At 44.3% G+C, this 21497-nt stretch overlaps 1 protein-coding gene and 1 long non-coding RNA gene across 2 annotated transcripts; one reads left to right on the forward strand and one right to left on the reverse strand.

Annotated features, from left to right (window-relative positions):
• The first annotated feature begins 1290 nt into the window (after window positions 1–1290).
• LOC133052824 (uncharacterized) lies at window positions 1291–10621 on the forward strand. The gene is made up of 3 exons (XR_009692077.1): window positions 1291–2391; window positions 2574–3988; window positions 9820–10621. It is a non-coding gene; the product is annotated as an uncharacterized LOC133052824 (long non-coding RNA).
• LOC133052744 (ATP-dependent RNA helicase DDX19A) lies at window positions 4200–21481 on the reverse strand. The gene is made up of 12 exons (XM_061137607.1): window positions 21303–21481; window positions 18117–18165; window positions 15647–15697; window positions 14554–14689; window positions 12238–12330; window positions 11115–11217; window positions 10629–10743; window positions 7321–7498; window positions 6727–6964; window positions 6033–6195; window positions 5399–5590; window positions 4200–5183 (listed from the first exon to the last, which is right to left on the reverse strand). Exons 1-12 carry the CDS (start codon window positions 21357–21359, stop codon window positions 5122–5124), a joined length of 1437 nt encoding a protein of 478 aa, XP_060993590.1. The 5' UTR covers window positions 21360–21481; the 3' UTR covers window positions 4200–5121.
• Window positions 21482–21497: the final 16 nt, after the last annotated feature.

The following is a 21497-nucleotide window of genomic DNA, read 5'->3' on the forward strand; positions in this document are numbered from 1 at the left end:
CTGCTAAGTCGCTTCAGTCGTGTCCGACTCTGTGTGACCCCATAGACGGCAGCCCACCAGGCTCCCCTATCCCTGGGATTCTCCAGGCAAGAACACTGGAGTGGGTTGCCATTTCCTTCTCCAATGCATGAAAGTGAAAATTAAAAGTGAAGTTGCTCAGTCGTGTCCGACTCTTAGCAACCCCATGGACTGCAGCCTACCAGGCTCCTCTATCCATGGGATTTTCCAGACAAGAGTACTGGAGTGGGGTGCCATTGCCTTCTCTGAAAGAAAGCTGAGCACCGAAGAATTGATGCTTTTGAACTGTGGTGTTGGAGAAGACTCTTGAGAGTCCCTTGGACTGCAAGGAGATCCAACCAGTCTATCCTAAAGGAAATCAGTTCTGAATATTCATTGGAAGGACTGATGCTGAAGCTGAAGCTCCAATACTTTGACTATCTGATGTGAAAAACTGATTTCTTAGGACAGGCCCTGTTGCTGGGAAAGACAGAAGGCAGAAGGAGAAGGGGACAACAGAGGATGAGATAGTTGGATGGCATCACCGACTCAGTGGCCATGAGTTTGAGCAAGCTCCGGGAGTTGGTGATGGACAGGGAAGCCTGGCGTGCTGCAGTCCATGGGGCCACAAAGAGTCAGACATGACTGAGTGACTGAACTGACTGACTGACCCTGACACTCAGTTCTCTTTCATTAGTCTTGACTGCCGAGACCTGAGGCCGTATGGAAATTCAGTTTATAACAGAGATGACCTCTCAAGTCACTTAGGAAAAGATGGATGTTGCAATAAATGTTATTGAAATAACTAGATAACCATCTGGAAAAAGATAAAATTAGATCCATAGCCAAAACCACCAAAATACCAAAAGAGTCAGAGCTAAATGTAAAAAATAAAACAATAAAAGTAGTTGTTCATTGATGTAGTCAAACAGAATACATCAACTTTGTAGCTGGTTTTTGGATTGGGATTTTTTTTCGTGTTCTATGTAGTTTCCCGTATCACTAAAAATTGGAGTTTTTTCATTCCTTTTTGTGTGTTCCAAACATTTTGTTAAATTTCCTCTTCTGATGTCACAGCTTCCATTTTATTTGTCCATTTGAGTTTATACCTTTCTCCTCCCCTATAATTTCAACAAGCTCATGGAAAGGAAAGTTAGCTAAATGTGATATTTAATTGCATACTTAGCAGATACCCTTTTCTTCCTCAGTTTTCCTGTCTTCATAGAGCTGATTTTTTTCTGATTTTTTTTTTTTTAATCCCTCTCTGTCACGATGGAGGCTTTTTAAATAATTGGGAATTGTTCTCTCTTCTAAAATAATGGATTAAGAAACTGCTTGGGAATTTTGCATACCTGGATGGAACATACCTGCTATCTGGGTTGACATTAGGTTGCCTGGACAGGGAACCAGCTTTTCCAAGGCAGGGAGAGATGGTAAGGATAAGCTGCAATGGTAAGGTTGTGCTGCAGTGATAAACATCTTTCCAACTGGCAGTGGCTTAAAATATTTCTCACAAGCTATTTTTCCATCAGGAGCTCTGTTCCTCAGACCACTCAGGACCCAGGCAGACAGTGGCACCATCTGGGGGTGGGTCTGTTGTTTCAGGGGCAGAAAAAAAGAATCTGGTGAGCCACAGGCTGTCTTTGAATGCTTCTGTCAAGAAGTTCACATTTCCTTGATGCCAGAGAAGTCCCACGGCCATGTCTCAATCCAGTAAGAATGTGTACTCTGAAGAGAGGTACCATATTTGGGTAAGCAGTAATGCTGTCTGAACACAGAGGGATCCTTGAAGAGAAACACTTGGATTTATGGCCTGGCCAGGGGTAGGTGGATACACACTTGGCTGGCACTCTGCTGGATGCCAGGGGAAGGGGCAGGAAATGATTAAGTATTTTATTTATCTATCTATCACAGGAACGAATGGCTGGGAACTGCCATTCGGCAGGCAAGGAACTCCTTCCTGTGACACGCTTGGCACGGTAGGAAAACATCATTCCTGGCTTGCGGAGGGGAGGGGTGAAACCTTAAAACATTTTTAAAAATCAAATTTTTCCTTTCTGAGCGTGAGTTAGGAAGCAATGCTCCTTCTCACTACCCTTCCAGAAAAATCACAGCTTCTGCAGTGAGTATATGTCTGTGTGACAACTAACACAAAAATGCAAAAAGATGCCCCTTCCCCTTCCACTCAGTGAACTGTGTGTACCAGGGCCAGCCTGTTCCCCAAGAATATAGAAACAATACCTTTCATCCAACAACTGGTTTTTGTTTTTGAGAAGAATACAGGCTCTTTCTGGTAACGCACTTCTCTCTAGGGAGAAGGCTTGAAGTAAAAAGAACATACAGTGAGTGTCCACATTCAGAGGGATCTGAGTTCAGTCCTTCCTTTACTATAAGGTAACTGCTTTTTCTTTCTATACACTTACAACTATTCTAAAAAAATCAAGTCTATTTTTTTTAAAAAAGGTTTTTTCCATGGAAGGAGTCGGGGGAAAGGGTCAAGAGTCAACCAATCAGGAACATCCAAGAATAGTCTTACTGTGTGAATCTGCTGAAATTTGGTTGTGTTCATATTGCAGGACAGGGCCCAAGTCCTCCTCCCTTCCTCCAGGGCCCATGTCTTGATGGAAGCCTCCATCCAGCCGGCGGGCAGGTGAAGCTCCTGTCCAGCGCCATCCAAGCAGTAATGCTGCCTTGGGTTCTGATCTTGTATGCGGTGCTTCCCAGTTCCTCGGCTCCATGGGACCTGCTGGCCGGCAGCTGCTCTGCCCCCAGACAGGAACACAGCAAGCTCTGGCTTCAGCCCTGCTCAGCACACTGCATTTCTCCCGGTTGCTGATCCACAGTATTCACCTCGTTTTGGGGGTTGGACAGTACGTTTTCTGGTTCTCCCTTTTCTGTATCACTGCTGTGTTTCAGGGTCCACGTGGGTGTCACCTAACTGGAACACTGGCTCTGCACCAGGCCTCTTCTCCCTCCTTGTTTCCCTCCGAACACCCACATGTCTCCTCCTCGCCACCCCCGCTGCCTTGTCCCTGGCCTTTCTGGACCCTTGCTGCCTTTCTCACCCGACTCTTCTCAGAGCCACTCCCGCACCCATGACTCGTGTGCACCCCTCATAACCTGCGGTCACTGTCTGCCTGCTTCACTCCCAGGACTCTCTCCCACGTCTGATCCCATTTGGACCTTGTCGCTCGGTCTCGACTCTGACCCACGCATGCACAGCTCTGCCATACACTCACCCATAGGTAATAGTAATACTTCACAGAAGATCAGGCAGGCAAATCATTTTAAGACCTACAAAAACATGAGTAATTTATAATACTGAGATGAGCAAAGATTTTCTGCCCATGACACCAAATCCAGATTTCTTAAAAATGAATGTTAAGACTACTGAAGTTAAACTTTTGTGTAGTATTAAGAAAAAATGATTTTGTAAAGACAAACTAGGAAAACATCTACCACTCAAGACAGTCTAACTTCCCTAAAGTAGAAAGGTGGCTATAACTCACAGAGGTCAAACAAGCCGTTGACAAAATGGTGAGATGGGAATGGGCAGCACCCCCCAGAAGAGGTGCTGGTATAAATACCAATAAACCCGAATATTGCTACAATTAAAAAAAAAAAGCAATTATGTAATCTATTTTTGCTGCTCGGAGTTGCAGTTTTAAAAATTCATATGGAGGGGGGTTGGCAAGCAGGTAGGTATTTTTGCTATCACTGAAATGACATGTTGGTAAAAACTTTTCAGCAGGCTACATTAGCAATGTGTTAAAATGTTAAGCATCTCCACTCTGACCCAACAACTCTACTTCCAGAAACGCATCCTGAGTGGGTCTCAGCGGGGCAGAGAGGAGAGGGGCCAGCATTAGCCATGGGCAACAACCCGGTGTTTCTCACTAGGAGCCAGGACGCAAATGCTCGGGCAGCTACACCCTGGAACGGTGCTGATGGAGAGGGAGGCACAGCCGTGTCACGTGTCCAAGACACACAGGTGAGTGAGAAGGCAGGCCGCACAACGCCAGCAGAACGTTCACATTTTTTTTTTTTTTTTTTGGGAGAATGTTCACATTTTTGCAAAAGAAAAGTAGGTTGACATAATCAAACAGAAGGCGATATTCTGAATATTCATCAAGCTGCTAGCAGTGGTGAAGCCAGAGAGGCAGGGGCCAGAACACTTGCACTTTATAAATTACACACACACATACCTTTTTAATGAGCATGTATTAGTCTAATAAGCAGAAAAATACAAGTAAAAACAACAAATCATGATTAGTAAAGCGTTCCATAATTATTTTTAAATTTTTTAACATAGTGGATGATGGGTATAGCTCTGATTAGTCCATCCTTATTCATAAAGACAGTGTATGAAGCAGAGTAAGCAACAGGTTCACTGTTATGGATGAACGGCATCATCAGAGCTTTCACTTGGTCATAACTTCCCCTCCAAACTCTGCTGCTCACGTCCAGGCATAGTGTACCGTCCATGGTAAGAACTCACCTGGCCAGGTGTGTGTCAGAAACCACCTCAGCGGCTGGGACACCAGGCACCTGAGCAGACAGAGCCACTGCGGGAGGGGGAGGCAGCCCTAGGCCACCCAGCTGTGCCAGGCCAGTGCCTCTGAAGACAGTTCGCTGACTTCGTGCTCCTCCCCAAATCTGAGGTGTACAAAGGGAGCCAAGACGCTCACCCCGGGAGAGGGAGGGATTCCTCTGCAGAGAACAGAGGGAAAGCAATCAGCCGGGACACCAGTGGATCCGTGGAGGGCCCAGGCTGCTCCTCTGTTGTTGCTTCAGGGCCTCCAGGCGGTTTGAACACCCATGGCCAGAAAACAGGCAGTGGCTCCTGCAGCCAGCGGTTACCAATAGTGACCACATTATTATAAAGATGGGGGAAACCGTGGCTTTGAAAAAGGATGGGAGGAAAAGGACTCAACTTTCCAAAATTCAGATTTTTTTCTTCTACCTTCCTGAATAATTTGGGTAATTTTTGTCAAGTCCAAACGTAATTTCAGATGAGGTAGGCAGTTTGTCTACTCGTGCTGTCATCCTCGCGGGAACAGTCAGGGTGCGCCGTGGAAGCACTCGTGTCCGCGGCGGGGGCGGCACAGAGACTGCAGGGGCTTCTCAGTTGGCTATTTTCTCAATCTCGTCCAAGTCGTCCGTGTCCAGTCTTTCTATTTTCTTATCTGAGGGAAGAGAAAGGCGGCTTCAGAGAGAGCCCCGCACAGATCGCGGGGGACGCAGGCAGGGGAGGGGCTCCCTGGGACGGGCCCGCCCCCCGCCGCAGGCCTCCCTGCGCCCCCGAGGTGGCGGCCCGGCCGAGCGCTCCGGGTGCACGGAGACCATCCTGTCCTGGGGAAGGCGAGGGCCGGGACAGGGCCAGGGCCCTCCCGGGACTCACTGAAATGCTCCTGGATTCTATTCAGGATGTTCATGCTGTGCTTGCTGTCCACCATGTTCACGGCCAGGCCCCGCTTGCCAAAGCGGCCGGTGCGCCCGATCCGGTGCAGGTAGGTCTCGTTGTCCGGGTTCCCGTCCTTGTCCACGGGGAGGTCAAAGTTGATGACGACAGACACCTGTTCCACGTCGATCCCTGCGTGTGGGAGAGTTGGACACGAGTGAGCACGGGAGACAGAAATCGCCGCCGCCCGGTCAGGCCCACCCTCACCCAGCTCAGGCGGAAGGCAGGGTCTGGGACAGGCCAGCTCTGGGGCTGGGACACGGGCAGGTGGCAGAACCCAGAGGGAGAGGACGGGCCGTCCCGGTGCTGGCCAAATTCCGGCATCAGCCAGAGAGCCCCTGCTGGATCCGAGGATCTGGAGATGCAGCTGACGCCGCACTGGGGCCAAGAAGAGCAGGCGCCGTCCTCGGCCAGCAGCCAGCACTCCCGGCTTCTGTGGACGGTCTCCTCGGCTGAGAGCCCCCCACAGGCTCGCCCACAAAACAGCATCTCCCCCAAACCACCGCAGCCTCCCACACACGAAGACCCCCCTGCCGCCCCGAGCCTGGCGGGCCAGGACCCGGCCTCCGCTCACCGCGGGCGCACACGTTGGTGGTGACCAGAACCTTCTCTTTGCCCTCCCGGAAGCGCTCAATCACCGCAGCCCTCTGCTCCACCACCATCTCCCCACTCAGCAGGGCCACCTGGTGGCCTTCTTTCGAGAGCTCTGCGGCCAGCCAGCTAGCTGTTTTGCGGGTCTGGAGTGAAAAGAAGTGTTTTAAATGAAGACACCTGTAAAAAGAAAATGAAGACACCTGCAGAAAAGTGGCTTTTTTTTTTTCTTGCTGTTGACACACATGAACGCTCTACTGAGTTCAGTCAGCAAGATGGGCTTAAAGTTTCTGAATATTTTTTAGCCACATGATTTTGGGGGGATAAATTACATCAATGATCTCAGTATTATTGTGGTTTGAGCCAAAGGTCTGCATTCTGAAATAATCTACATTCTTAATACTTCAAAATTATTTACTTGGAAGTTATTTGGAATTTTTTTCCCCCAAGTAATCTCTAAGAAGTAGGGATCGGAGAAGGTTTAGCTCTTCAGTCTTCCCCTTACAACTCATTACAACCTGAGAGACTATGTCCTGGGACCGATTTCTCTCCTTTCCAGCCACAGGCAGTTAACAAGGTCCCCAGCACTAAGAGCAGCTGGCTGAGTGGGAGCAGCAGGGCCACGTCCTCCCGGCCCCCACCCCCACGGGACACCGCCGCCTCCTGCTGCTGCTCACATGGCAGAAGATCATGGCTTGAGCAATGGTGATGGCCCCGTAGATGTTACACAAGGCCTGGAACTTCTCGTCTCTGCTGTTGCACAGGACGTAATACTGCTTGATGGTGTCCAGTGTCTCCTCCTCACGCTTCAGTTTGATAATGTTCGGGTCGGGGACCACTTTCTGGGCAAATTTCCAGACAGAGTCTTCAAAGGTGGCAGAGAAAAGCAGCATCTGGCAGTTCCTGGGCAGCATCCTGCAAGGGGAGGCCCAGGTGTCCGGCATGACCCCGACCCGGGCTTTCCCTGGAAGGACCAGGACGCAGCCTCCCCAGGCCTGATGACCTGCATCCCCAGGAAGGGGCAGCGGGGAGCAGCTTTGGGGAGGAAGGGGGAGCAGACGTGGGGCAGGGACGGGTGACCAAGAGTCTCTGAGTCTCCCTCCTCAACCCGGGCGGAGGGTGTGCTCAGTGCTGACAAAGAAATGGCCCATCAAACAAATGCCCCTGAAAGCTGCGAAGAGCCTGGCAGGGGCAAGAAGGGGAGTGTGAGATAACAGGAGCAGGAACTGCAGGTCGGGAGCCGAGAAGTCCCTCCTGGCTCGAGGGCCTACCTCTGGATGCGGATGCTCTGATCTTGGTGGCCCTGAGTGGCTATCATCACGTCAGCCTCGTCGAGAACAAACACCTTGATCTTCTTGGGGTCGATGAACTTGAGCTTGGAGCACCAGTCCAGAACGGTCCCCGGGGTGCCAATGACAATGTGCTCACTGATTTTCTGACCTCTTTCCACTGTGGAGACAAGATGTGTTCTGCGGGCATTTCTATCTAAAACTTTTGGGTCCTTCTGCTATAAAACGGCCATGACACCTGTCTCACTGTACTGTGGTTGGGAATAAATTGTACAGTGAATCTTCCATGCATGTTAGTTCCCTTTACCTACTTCCTCCTGTAATTTCCCATCACCCAGCTCTTTTTCTTTAGCATTACTCTTATTCTTTTTACACCATCCCTTCACTCATGCTTCACTGATTTCCTTATAAATTGGTAGTTTTGAGTCCCAGGATTCTGGCCAAGTGATTTTTTGCCTTGTTAGACATTCTAATTGTGTAGATGGTTTTCCTAAATACAAATTCTACTAGAAAAAAAAACACAACAGCACATTACTCTCCAACTACTGCTGGCAGGAGTTGAAACTGCTTTATCCATCAACACAATTACTAACGCATGGGACTTCCCTGGTGGTCCAGTTGTTAAGACCCCATGCTTTCACTGCAGGGGGCAGAGGTTCAAGACCCGGCTGGGGAAGTAAGAACCTGCATGCCATATGTCAACTGTCGCCCGCTGCACCCCTCCTCCCCCAAAAAAGCAACTTAGAACATTAAAAAAAATTTACTAATGCCTGTAGCCTTTGATCAGAACTTCCACTATTAGGAATCAATCCTGTGTGCATATGAGTATGTGTGAAATAACATATATACAAGGATATACATGCATCAAAACATAACTAATTAAGCAAAATATGATGCACCCAATGGATGACACCAATAAAAGTATAAAGCTGTTTAGGAACTGATATGCAGTAATCTCCAAAATACATTATTAAATGTGAAAAAGAGGCTGCAGAGCAACCTATATGCCAATAGGGGCAAAAAGTAATACATGTTGTACGTGTACGTGTGTGTGAATGTACACATCATATATGCACACACACAGTATCGCTTGTCAGCAGCCACACAGGCCATCTCTGGTAGGACACATGAGGGACTGTTTACTACTGGGTGCTCTGTGCTGGGCTATGCTTAGTCACTCAGTCGTGTCCGACTCTTTGCGACCCCACAGACTGTAGCCCGCCCAGCTCCTCTGTCCATGGGATTCTCCAGGCAAGAATACTGGAGTGGGTTGCCACTTCCTTCTCCATGGGTGCTCTAGGAAGGAGAACCAAATGGTTGAAGGGTATAGGAGACAGAAAAGTTTCTACCATACACCCTTTTTACTTTTGAAACATGTGAATGTTTTTAACTTAAATTTTAAAAACAAAATTTAAAATTTGAGGAGGGGACTCTGGTTAGGAATACATCAACTCCACTGGAAGAGTTTTAAATGAAATCTTCAACACACTGTGATTTTCACTGCACACTGCTGATCAGTCTACATTGAATTAAAAAAAAAATACAGTACATTAAGTGGTTAATACTATATTTAATATATAGTAATATATTAACCCCTCACACACAGTGAAGTCCCCTGTTATTATAAACAATCTAGAGAAGATCCATGTTGCCACAAGGTTCCAGTATACTACACTTAGTTGCACCTGCAGTTTGAGACATCAAACACATACAAACACACTTAGCCTAATAATTTCTGGTTAAAGTGGTACTGCTGCATGCTGAAACATGATGGTTTTCTCCAGGAAAAGTCCTTGTGTGATCATTTGTGTGTGAACTGTACAAGCCATTTTTGTTTGTTGACTGACAAACTACAGAAAATTAACTAGGGAATCTGATATACACTTTCTTGAATGAGAACAACGAGAGCCTGACTTTTCAGTGAAAACAATCGACTGTTATTTGCTGTTATGAACATCAGAACTTTGGAAAACTTGTAGTGATGCTGTAAACTTGAGAGTTTCTCTGTACGTAAACTCCTCTGAGTTGTTTGGTGGTAACATTAATGCATTTTAAATGCTGTTTAAAATTCTGTATAATGAAACATGTCAACATTCTCAGCATAACTCAGTAAGACATTTGGTATTTTCCAAATGACCAAGGTATAATGTTAGGAAATTACTATTGCACAAAAGATGCATTCAAAGTGCAAGGGAGAACAAGGAATTTTAATGTAACAGTATGAAGAGGTCATTAATATGATTTCAAATATCACACGGCAGTTATCTTTTACGTAATTACTACTTGTTGGGTTTTGGTACGGCATCCTAAAAACAGTATCTGAAATTTTAAGAACGGCTAGATTTTCTTCATATTCTTTCAAAATAAGCACTTATGGCCCTCAATACTGTTTAAGAGTAAGAGTCGAAAGGTTTAAGAATTGCTGCTCGAGGCGATTATAAATGGCTGAATTGAAGGGATGTCCCTCTTCTCTTTGTCTAGGTAACGCCCGCTGCTTCCTGAAGTGAGTGTGCCTGTGTATACTCCCCACTGGAGCGCGTGAGCTTCCTAGTTCTACATCTTGGCCAACACTTGGTATGTCATACTCCCTCATTTCTACCATCTGAGAGGCATATAGTGGTTTCAACTGACGTTTCCCTGATGACTAATGAAGCTATATTTCTTTACCCATTGACCAGCCATCTGAATTCCTTCTTCAGTGAGGGGTCTGTTCACTCCTCTTTTGTCCATTTTCCTATTAGAATGATTACTTTTTTCTATTTGATTTGTAGTTTTATATTCTGATAACTTCCCCATTACCAATTTTCTACCTGTCCTCCTATTTTAACTACATTCTCTAAATTTTGCAGAAAAAAGAATTGGTGGAAGGATTTCTGACTTGGTAAGAACTGTACATGCTCGTAGATTACTCTTACTAAAGCTGTTTTACCTCTGAAGAAAGGGATCTGATCCAACCTACCATCCTCCCTGCTTACTCTCTCTCGTAGGCAGCTTTCAGAACTCTGGATGCTGAATTCAAACCCTGCCTCCTCAGCGAAACACTCCACACCTTAAGAGCCCCATGACTCAGGCAGGGATTTTTTTTTTTTTTAACAACTTAAAATCTTATTTTAAGAGTGGAGAGAATTATTAAGAAATGGGCAAGTATTTAAATAAATTTGCTGAAATCCATGCTGGGCTCCAAGGTCAGACTGAACCAGAAAGTTGAATATCATCACCTCATCTTCAAAATTCAAACACCCCACCTGCTGCCTGAGCTCACAGCCTGGGTCTTGCCCCTTTATACTCACATTTATTGCCTCGCACAGCATAAGCAAGCTTTAGTTCTGGATGAAATTTGCCCATTTGTTCAATCACTTTTCCTGTTTGAAGCGCCAGCTCATACGTCGGGGAGAGGCACAGACACTAACGGGCAGATCATAGGAGATGAGTTTAGAAAAGCCTTGCAGTGGCAGGCCACAGGTTCTAGAGCAACAGGAACACTGGTATCATTACCACCCAAACAGTGTAGGGAGCCCTGACCTCATCAACCAGGCCCGCCTGTCAGCAGTAGGCGGAAGCCTTCAGCAGGGAGGCCTGGCTTGGCAGATGCTGTCAGAAGCCACATTCAAGGCTGCTGCTTTGAATCCTATGCATGGAAGCGCCTGTTGTGCCATTGGGCTTTGCCTGAGCAACAGTCTGAGGCATCAGGAGCATTCAGATTCCACCAGGGATGCCCTTGTCAACCGCCGCCCCCAGATGGCGCTGCCCTTCCAGGGCCCCCAGGACCCCCTCACCTGCGGGTATCTCTCTGCTGGCTCCACCCGGCTGAGCATGGCCAGGACGAAGGCGGCCGTTTTACCAGTACCCGACTGCGACTGGGCAATCAGGTTCTGTGGGCTGGACCCAGGAAGAACAGAGATGAGGATAACATTGGTTAGAAACAATCAAGTGTCCAAATGTTCTCTCTGGGTGGTAGGGAAAGGGATTTTCCCCCTCATTCAGGTTTTCTGCCTTGAGCACAATGATACATTTTTTATATGTTGCTAAAAAAAACCTGCTTAAATATTAAGGGAAATGATGATTATTTTAGATGAGCTCACACTAAAAAATATTCATTCCAGACTCTAGTGCAGCTACAGTTCCCTAGTTTTATACCCCAAGAGGCCCATGGGAATTGTGACTGCAGAGTAAGATCTGGGCAAATGTCACTGCATGATGTGTCTTCAGGACTCGGCTCCTTCTGTGTGCTCCCTTTTCCCACCTTCGGAAAATGTAAGATACTAAGTCAGATGCTTCAGAGGAAGCTTTCATATTTCACTCCATGTAATTCAGTGTCATGGGAACAGGTGGCATTTTCATCATTAAAAAAGAAAAACAATATAGTTGAATGAAAAAAGTTGCTATGTAAAGTATGATACCATTATCTAAGGTTTAAAAAGATGCCAACTACTCTTTAGATCCTTAGGGAAACACAGGTATGTAGTAAAAGGATAAAGAACCATGAGAAATGATGACCCACTTCCGTGATGCGCTCTTGGGTCGGGGAGGGGCTGTGAGTGGAGAGGGTTACATGGGGACTACAATTGTCAACTAGATTAATGATGCTTTATTTCTCGGCAGGATGCGTTACAGCAATGTTCCTGGTATGGTTCCTGATACTTTTTTGAAGCCCTCAAAATTTTCAATATTATTTTAAAAAGTGTTTAAAACAGCATTGACTTTCTCTATCAGTTTTTATTAAGTGGAAAAGGCAGAAAATGTGTTGAATTGCACCTGATTCTCTCGCCACCTGTCCAAGCTGTTTCCCTGAAGAAGCTTGTTGCTCCCAATGGCTCATCTATGCTCAGGAACACTACCCTCTTGGTGGGAGATGCGAAACCCCATCCTGGAGATGTGTACCAGGGTCTGTATACTCACGGCTCAGCAAGCATCATGGGTAATGCATTCTCTTGTATCTTGGATGGCCGATTGAAGCCCATGGCATAGACTCCCTGGAGAAGCTGTGGTTTCCTAGGAGGCCGGGGAGAGAGAGGATGGTTCCTAGTTGTCGCAACTGTTTTCAAGACCTAAGATTTTATTTTTCCCTATATCTAGCAAAGAGTGATACTTTCTGGGCCGTCAGACATATTTTCCTGTGCCTTAAAAAATACTAACTAAAAATAAAACCAACATCTTTCCCTACTAAATCTTGATCTGAAACTATTATGCAATTTATAAAATCTGGGCTAGTTTCCTTTCTTAGAGAAATTCATCTTTCAGTAGACCCACAAATTTGATTGGCCTGGATGCAGTAAGAATGGTTCCTATTAATTCACAGTATAAAATAAATTATGAAAGATATCTAAAAGCAAACACTGCTTACTGTACCGCTAAGATACACAAGTCCCTTTCGAGAATGAGACTTCGGTTTTCATTTTTCAGTGCAGGTGCTCCATGGAACCACAGCCGTGTTGTGTTCCATGGGCCTTCCAAACAAGGCAGCTGCACAAGGACTCGGGACAATTGAGACGTAATTCAGCCAGTTTCTAGTAAATAGGTGACGCAAGTTCAGTTATCATACTGGACTTTACAGCTGCTCAGATTTACTATGTCTAGTCAAAAGCACCAACTTCTTATATAAGTGGCTACACAACAAATATCAATTAAAGCTGTTCTTATAGCACATCTGTAATAAGCTCTCTGCTACTTCTAAACTGACAGGATGTTTAACAAAAATCACACCGTATTATTATTAAAGAAACATCAAACTAAGGCAAGAATGTTCTCTAAGCCTTCCTGAGAGTTCCACAGGGTCTCTAAAAGGCAGTTTTTCTGGCCTCTGGTGGTTCTCAGACACAAAGAACTTTGAAAATTAGCGTACTTCCATTTGGAAGAAAAGGCTGTGAGGCTTGGCAGGTTCTGATTTAGTTGCCAAGGAAACAAAGTTACTACTGAAAGAGGACTCAAGTGATCCAGGAACTTTCAGTGGCTCATTATTTCCCTTTTATTTTGCCTATCTTTTCAGTACAAAATAGACCAAGTATATAGGTGCCTTAGGTTTTATTCTTTGTTTCGTTCGGCTACTAACAATTAAATCAGGAAGAACTTGCCTTTTCAGAGGCCAGTTCATCGCTGGTTGACCTGAGAGCTCCAGTCCTTTGAACAAGACCACTGATACTAGGAAAGGCAAGCTGCCAGAGCACGTTGGGCTGCTCTGACAGAATGTATGAAGAGAGGCAGAGATGAGAAATTTACTGACAAAAGCCCTTCACAGAGAAAATACACATAGAAAAGTATAATTTCCTGGGGGGAGAAAAAAAGGCCACACTTTAAAAATCTTTTTATTTTTTATTTAAAAAATCTTATTTATTTAAAAATCTTAGCTATTGCTTCATTAACACCTTGATTTGGTTTCTAGTTAGTTCTCTGACTTTAAGTGTGTATGTGTGGGCAATGAACAAGACAAAGAATCCATTCATTCCACCACTTTTTTATTCACCAGCTATTCTGTCTATGATTTGGGTGCTGGTAAGCAGCAAGAACGGTAGTTACATCTTGTATTACTCATAACACCCAGCCGTGTCAAGTATATAAACCAATGACCCATAAATACCTCTTTACTAACTTACTGAAGGGAACAGAAAACTTGGTATGACGTTATATAATTCTCTGCGTTTAGAGTAAGGACATCTTAGAAGTCATTCTCAGCACAGTGCCATAAAGGTACACTCTTAAGGCTTGATCCTGGGTTCTGGATTTTTTGAAAAAAATCTGTAACACTGAAGGCTGATTTTCACTATAGTTACTGGGAATCCTGCACAGGCTTTTTGGACAGATTTTATAAAAGTAGATAAACTTTTCTTAACACTGTAAACCCTATAGTCTAACAAAAGGGCTTACCTAATAAGAAATGTTCCTGACATCCAGAAATCACCTGTCAGCCAATATTTTATTGAAAGTTCTAAGAGCATAAAAGAAAAAAGACTTTCAGCTATGATGAATAAATCTGTGGCATTTTAAATTCCCTAAGGAGGAAAACTGGGTTGCCAAGAGACAAGGGTGGAGGGAGACCATCACTTTTTCATACTTTTAAACTTTTGAATCATGTGAATTATTAACTAGTCAAAGAAAGTAAATATATATTAAGATTTTAAAAGAAAGCAGAGAGGAAAATTCCTACAAGGTCTCTGAGATACTAAGTCTTACAAAAGAGGAACTAGCAAGGATCAGTTGTTCAAAGGAACAGGTACTCACAGCCGAAGCTCCTCGAAGGACTTGACTGAGTAGAGCGGGGAGCTGGGATCCCGCTGCAGGACTTCCACTTGGTTGGTGTTATCGACAAGGTTGCTTCTGATCAGCTTGTTGAGTAAGGACTGGGCGGCTCTGTCCTCTGTAGGGAAAACCAACAGATCTTCCTCATACTCATCAGGCAAACCCCATGTCTGCACCCCCTCCTGGATGGCCCAGCAAAGTGGGAGGAAAACACAATCACACCAAGCAGTCTCACTTTAACTCCTGATCTCTAGGTGCAAGTAGGCTGAGTCTCTGGGCAGTGTTTAGGTTTCTATACACCACTCATTCACTCGTTTCCCTTCTTCAGTTTCTGACCTCTCCACTTCTCAGGACCCCGAGAAGGAAACCCCATCAGAAGTGCCTCCACATGCTGTGGTGACAACCCACACACCCACCTGTGTCTGTGGGCATCCTCTCTCTACCTTCGCTGCTATTAACTATGGATGGACAGTTATGCTCCTGATCCCATCCCGTCTTCTGGACAAGGACATTTCTCCCAGCAGTGACCTTTCTCTCTTGCATTCTGTCTCTCCCTCTACTAGATCACTCCCACCAGCATGTGTACCTGTTTTGCCATCCCTCATCATAAATCTTCCTCCTTTATCCTACATGCCCATCCACTTACCGCCCTAATTCTCTGCTCCCTTCATGAAGCATACCCTCACAGGGCTGTCTATACTTAGACTGTCCACTTCTATACTGTCTATGCTGTCCACTTCCTATTCTCCCCAGAGTGCACACTCAGAGGTTTTTTCATTACTCTCCCCATTTGACTTCAACAGCCCCTTGTCAAACTCATCAATGACTTCTACATTCTAAGTCAACTGAGGAGCCAATTTTCAGTTCTGTTAACTTATTGCCTATACAGGACTCCCTACCTTTAAAACACTCCCTTATTCCGGTCTCTGGGACACCACCCTCTATTGGTTCTATCTCACTGGCTGCTCTCAATCTCCTTGGCTGAGTCCCCTTCATCTCCTCGATCTTATAACTCACAGTGCCTCTGGCTCCAGAGAGGCAAGTCCTAGGTGACAGGGTTTCAAAGGGTAGTTACCTTTCTCTTCTTCATCTGTTTTCTCTGGAGTGGCATTGGTTTTGATAACACCTACACAAGAAAACAGTTATCATAATCAGAAAGGCAAATATCAAATCCATTCAAAAGGTAGGACAATATAAATATCAGACCTTATTTAAGTGATCAAAATGTAAATAGTTGGGTTTCTTTATGTTTAATGGATTTTTATTCTAAGTTTAGTGCATAAGAAAATTCAAATTTCTAGAAATGTTGGTTGACTTCAGAGTGATGTCACCTCTGACTTCCTTATCCTAATTTAAAATATACCATTATGTTAGCAGACACAATGAGACATAAGAAAGAAAATGAAGGTATTAAAAATTTTAAAGAAGTAAAATGATCACTTTCTGTAGAATATGTGATTGTAAACTTGCAGGACTAAGAGTATAACTTAAAAATGACTACAAAATATCTCAATTAAAGATGGAAGAGCTAGGTACAAAATAAATAAATAGAAAACAGTAGCTTTTATAAATACAGGTATTACTGAAGAGATACTATTTATAATAGCAACTAAAAGATAAAATACTGCATCTAGAAATAAAGCTAGCAGAAAATATATGAAGAAAAACTTTAATAAAACTCATAAACTGATGCAAAGAGATAAAGCTAAAAAGCCTATAAATAAATTAAAATGTAACTCTAAGACATTCAATGAACCCACAAGAAAGCAGGAAAAGAGGCAGAGAAACAAAATATGAGGGGACAAACAGAAAACAAATAGTAAAATTGCCAACCTAAACCTAGCTGCATCAATAATTACCTTAAATGTAAATGGATAAAATACTTCCATTAAATGACAGTGAGAAAAAAAAAGACAGTGATTATTAGAATGGATTAAAAAAAAGCAAGATCCAACTGGTAGCTGTTTATAAGAGGCAAACTTTATTTTTTTGTTTTTAATTGTGGTACAGTTGATTTTACAATATTGTATTAGTTTCAGGTATGCAACATAATGATTCAAAATTTTTATAGATTATACTCCTACAAGAGGCACTTCAATATAAAGACACAAATAAGTTGAAAGTCAGAGGGGATAGAAAGAGATGCAACCAGTAAGCATATGAAGGCTGGATTAGCTCAGGTAATGCAGATTTCAAGAACAAAATCATCACCAGAGATAAAGGAGGATAGTTTTTTTTTTTTTAATTAAAAAAAATAATTTTATTTATTTATATATGTATTTATTTGGGGGAACTGTGCTGGGTCTTTGCTGCTGTGCCAGCTTTTCTCTAGTATCAGCAAGCCAGGGCTACTCTCTAATTGTGCATGGGCTTCTCTCATTGCAGTGGCTTCTCTTGTGCGGAGCACAGCTTCTGGGGCACGTACGCCTCAGCAGCTGCGCCTGTGGGCTCAGCAGTTTCGGCTCCTGGGCTCGAGAGTCCCAGGCTCAACAGTTACAGCGCACGGCCTTCGTTGCTCCATGGCCATGTGGAATCTTCCCAGATCAGGGATCAAACCTGGGTCTCCTACATTGGTAGGTGGATTCTTTATCACTGAGCCACCTGGGAAGCCCAAATAAGGATATTTCTAGTAAGAGGATCCATTCATCAGGAACACATAAATGTGAATGTACCTGGCAACAGATCTGTAAAACACAGGAGGCAAAACTGACAAAATTAAAGGGAGAAATAGACTATTCCACAATTACAGTTGGAAATTTTAATGCCTCTCTTTCAACAACTGAAACAACTAGACCAAAAAGCAAACAAACAAAAAACAGTCAAGACGCAGAAGATCTGAGCAACACTATCAACAAAGACTTAGTACAGCTAGCTAGGTAAATTTTTTTTGTTTTTTAAATCTGGAAAACTAATCTGTCCTTGTCAGTCATGAAACTGTTAGGTACTTAGAATAGGAAACAGGAGTCCAGAATGGCGGTGGCTAAAAGACAGGAAAGGGGAAAGCCCGCAAAAATAGAACAAAGGGAGGTCTGAGGACCGGAGTGAGGACCTCAGGTAGAACAAACAGCACTCCTGGCTAGCCCAATTTACATAGGACAGGCCCGGGGGGAGGAAAAAACATATAAAAGGAGGAGCCAAAGGGCCGGGGTCTCTCTCTCTCCCTCCCCGCCCGCCACCGCTGAGTGCTCCCCCACTCTTCTCTTCGCATCTTTGGGTAGGCATGCCCTCACGCCTAAAGGCTGGATTTTCCTGCTATTTTCTAAATAAAATAGAGCTGTAACACTGATCTATCTAAGAGCTATAACACGGTCTGTCCAAGACCCAAGAGCTATGTCACGCCAAGGGCTCTAACGTCCGTCACTTCAAATTTTTGTTGAGACGAGACGGAACCGAGGAGAATCCACTCGCCTGACAACACTGAATTTACTGGCTCTCAGATCTGGTGCCGACATCTGCCACAGGTGCTAGTGAAAGCTGCTTTCCACACTGCAGCTGAGAGTACAAAGCAGAAGCACACATATAGATTGTAGTTACTTGTGACTCACCATTGGTCTCTGGTTTGACTTTTTCTTCCTTAATCTGCAAATTACTCATCTGAATGGGAATGAAAGGAAACACTTAAGAGCAGAGACACCTGATAACAAAATACCATGAGTTACAATTGACTGTTAAAACCGGGTTTGAACTTCAAGGGTTCACTTATTCAAGGATAAATACTACAGTATTACTCAACCCATGGCTGGTTGAATGTGGGGCCACCTATACGGAGGTGCAGTGTTATTTGGGGATTTTCAACTGCAGTGTGGGTTGGGGGCTCATAACCCCCAAATTGTTCACTGGTCAATCACATTTATCAAGCACTTAAGTCTAAATGGTAAAATAAAAGGGGTCTTACCCAACCATTAGGAAGCAATGTTTTAAAACATTTATTTACATCAACCACTCAAGAAACAGAATGGATAAAACCAGATATGAGTATGTTTAGGTCTATATTTGTATTATTCATAGGACTGTAGGTTAAAAAAGATTTGAAACCAATTCTCAGTAACTGTCACTAGGGAATACCTGATGCTGAAAACTAGTTTTAAACTCTAGAGTACAAATGATAACCTTTATAATATTTTTCTATTTACTTGTGGATAACTGTCAGTTTTACACCCCTGAACTGATTCTGCCTGAACTCCAGTGCCAAATCTCCAAATGCTTCATGGGTACTTGATAGACAGGAGTTAACACAGCAGGTCTGACTGCTAGCCTTCAGAAAGCCAGCTTGGAAAGCTGAACCCTGGCAGGCTTCTGGGAGCCTGGATGATGAGAAGGTTCCCACCATTCCCAAAACTGCTGAAGGGTTCACTAACGATGTTTCTAAAAACATATGATGGTTTATGATAACAACTGCTTTCCTTCCAGGAGTCTGGAATTTTGGTACCTTCGAGGCAAAGAATGACTATGTGACAGGCACCCAGTAAAAACCCTGAGCACTTAGTCTCTAACGAGCTTCTTTGACAACACTTCGTATGTGTTGTTACTAACTGTGGCTAGAGGAATTAAGCAGGAATAAAGTGGAGCTTCTGACTCCTCTAGGAGAGGATTGTTGCAAGCTTGAGACTGGTTTCCTCTGGACTTTTCAACATGGCCTTTTCCTTTTGCTAATTTTGCTTTTCATTGCAATAAATCATAGCTTTGAGTCCTCTGAAGAAACCACTGAACTTGGACACCTCTTGGTGACTCACAATACAGGTACTTACCAAGTTGTCTCCTTATTTCAAATTCAGAACTGGTAAACCTGTACTCATCACCCTACACATCAAATCTGCTGTTCCTCCCACTCCACTAAACCTGTTATTAGCACTTTATTAATGCCACCTTGTGGGATCCAGGTTGAAAACTGTAATCTATGCTTTATCTCTCTTCTTTTTCCTAAATCTTTTGTGGTTGTTGTTTAGTTGCTAAATTATGTTCAACTCTAGCGTGACCCCCGTGGACTGTAGCCTGCCAGGCTCCTCTGTCCATGGGATTTCCAACAAGAATACTGGAGTGGGTTGCCATTTCCTTCTCCAGGAGATCTTCCCAACCCAGGGATCAAACCCCCATCTCCTGCATTGGCAGGCCGATTCTTTACCAGTAAGCCACCATGGAAGCCATCTAAATCTTTTATACCTCCACAATTATCTCTTAAATCCATCCTTTCATCTACACTTTCACCATTCAATGCAGGCCCTCTATCTCTGTACTATTAGAGTAATTTCCACACTGATCTTTTGTTTAGCCACCACTCCTAATATATTCTGTTCTCTGTAGTCCAATAGTTCTTGCTAGTCCTCAGATCTAATCTTGTCAGTATCCTTAAAATTGCCCAAACCATTCAAATAAAGCCTCTCCTCTGTAAATTCTTTGTTAAGGTCTAAAGTACACTCTCTATTTTCAATACTGCTCCTACCACAACCCAATAGCCTTATGCTGCAGCAAAAATTATTCTGATTCCTGTTCTCTGTACAAGTCCAGCACTTTGGTACATTCTGTTCTAAAATGCTGTTCACCTTCATCTCTCTTCAGTTCAGTTCAGTCGCTCAGTCGTGTCCGACTCTTTGTGACCCCATGAACCGCAGCACGCCAGGCCTCCCTGTCCATCACCAACTCCCGGAGTCCACCCAAACCCATGTCCATCGAGTCAGCGATGCCATCCAACCATCTCATCCTCTGTCGTCCCCTTCTCCTCCTGCCCTCAATCTTTCCCAGCATCAGGGTCTTTCCAAATGAGTCAGCTCTTCACATCATCTCTCTTAGTTACTGTAATATCCAGCACAAATATAAACTTCTTCACAAGGAATTTCCCTGACTTTCTTACTCATAAACATCCTCTTCCCACTCAGAGTTCAGTTCTAACATGACTCTTACCATTTTCACAATTCCCACCAGTTAGCCTTGTTAACTAAACCATAAAGGTTCTTCCTATACTTCCCTGGACTTAGTCCATTTCAACTACCTGCTGAGAAACTGATAATCCTTCCAAAGCAATAAATGGTGACTGGAGAAGAGTTATAATTTAGGCATTAAAAGGTTACATAAGACTTCAGACTACAAAAAGCAACACAAAGAACCCCTATATTCTTAAAATCAATAGTCCATTACCACCAAATCAACATACCTTAAAGAGGTAAGAACAGAGAGTCACAGTTTACACTATAATTACCTTCCCGCTGAATGGATCTTCATTAATTAAAGAACCATTGCATGAAATTAAATGTCACTTTAAACACCGATGAAACAATTTGTACTGCCTCCCGCAACGTTTGCAACAGATTGAAACAGTAAATATAAACCTGAATCCGTTATTCTGCGAAGTGATACAAACTGCCAACAATGTTAAGTCGGCATCTAAAAATTGGTAAAATAAGAGTAACATAGAATCACTCAGAAAACAGATGAAAAAGAGAATCAGCACTGTTCCTTTCCTTACAATCCCCACTGAGAAGGAGGTGCAATGTAGGAAAGACAGTTTACAGAGCAAGTACAGGATAAAGCCTTTAACTGGCTCAGATCAAAGCAAAAGGCTCCATACTGGCCTCTTCTGCCTTAGCCGCAAATCAGGGCTAACAGATTCCCCGCAGCAAACCTTTGGGGTGTGCAGGCCCCGGGTCTGCTCAACCCAGACAGCTCCCCGGACCCCAAGCAGTGTCAGCTTGGGCCCTCCTACTACGCTCGCCCCGCCTGGAGCTGAAGCCACTGACCGACTTGACAGCCGCTTCCTGCTCGTCCACTGCCAGGGCCCACGAGTCGGTGGCCATGGTCCCGGCGGAGGAAGGCCGACTTGGGAAACACACACAGCGGCTAGCGCAGCAACACCAGCCCCGGCCCGGCTGCAAGCGCCAGACCCACACTCACGCGGGCCGGAAGCGGCGGTTCACGAAGATGACGTCAGTTCT

Source organism: Dama dama, chromosome 4 (genome assembly GCF_033118175.1).
Source record: "Dama dama isolate Ldn47 chromosome 4, ASM3311817v1, whole genome shotgun sequence".
NCBI lineage: Eukaryota > Metazoa > Chordata > Mammalia > Artiodactyla > Cervidae > Dama > Dama dama.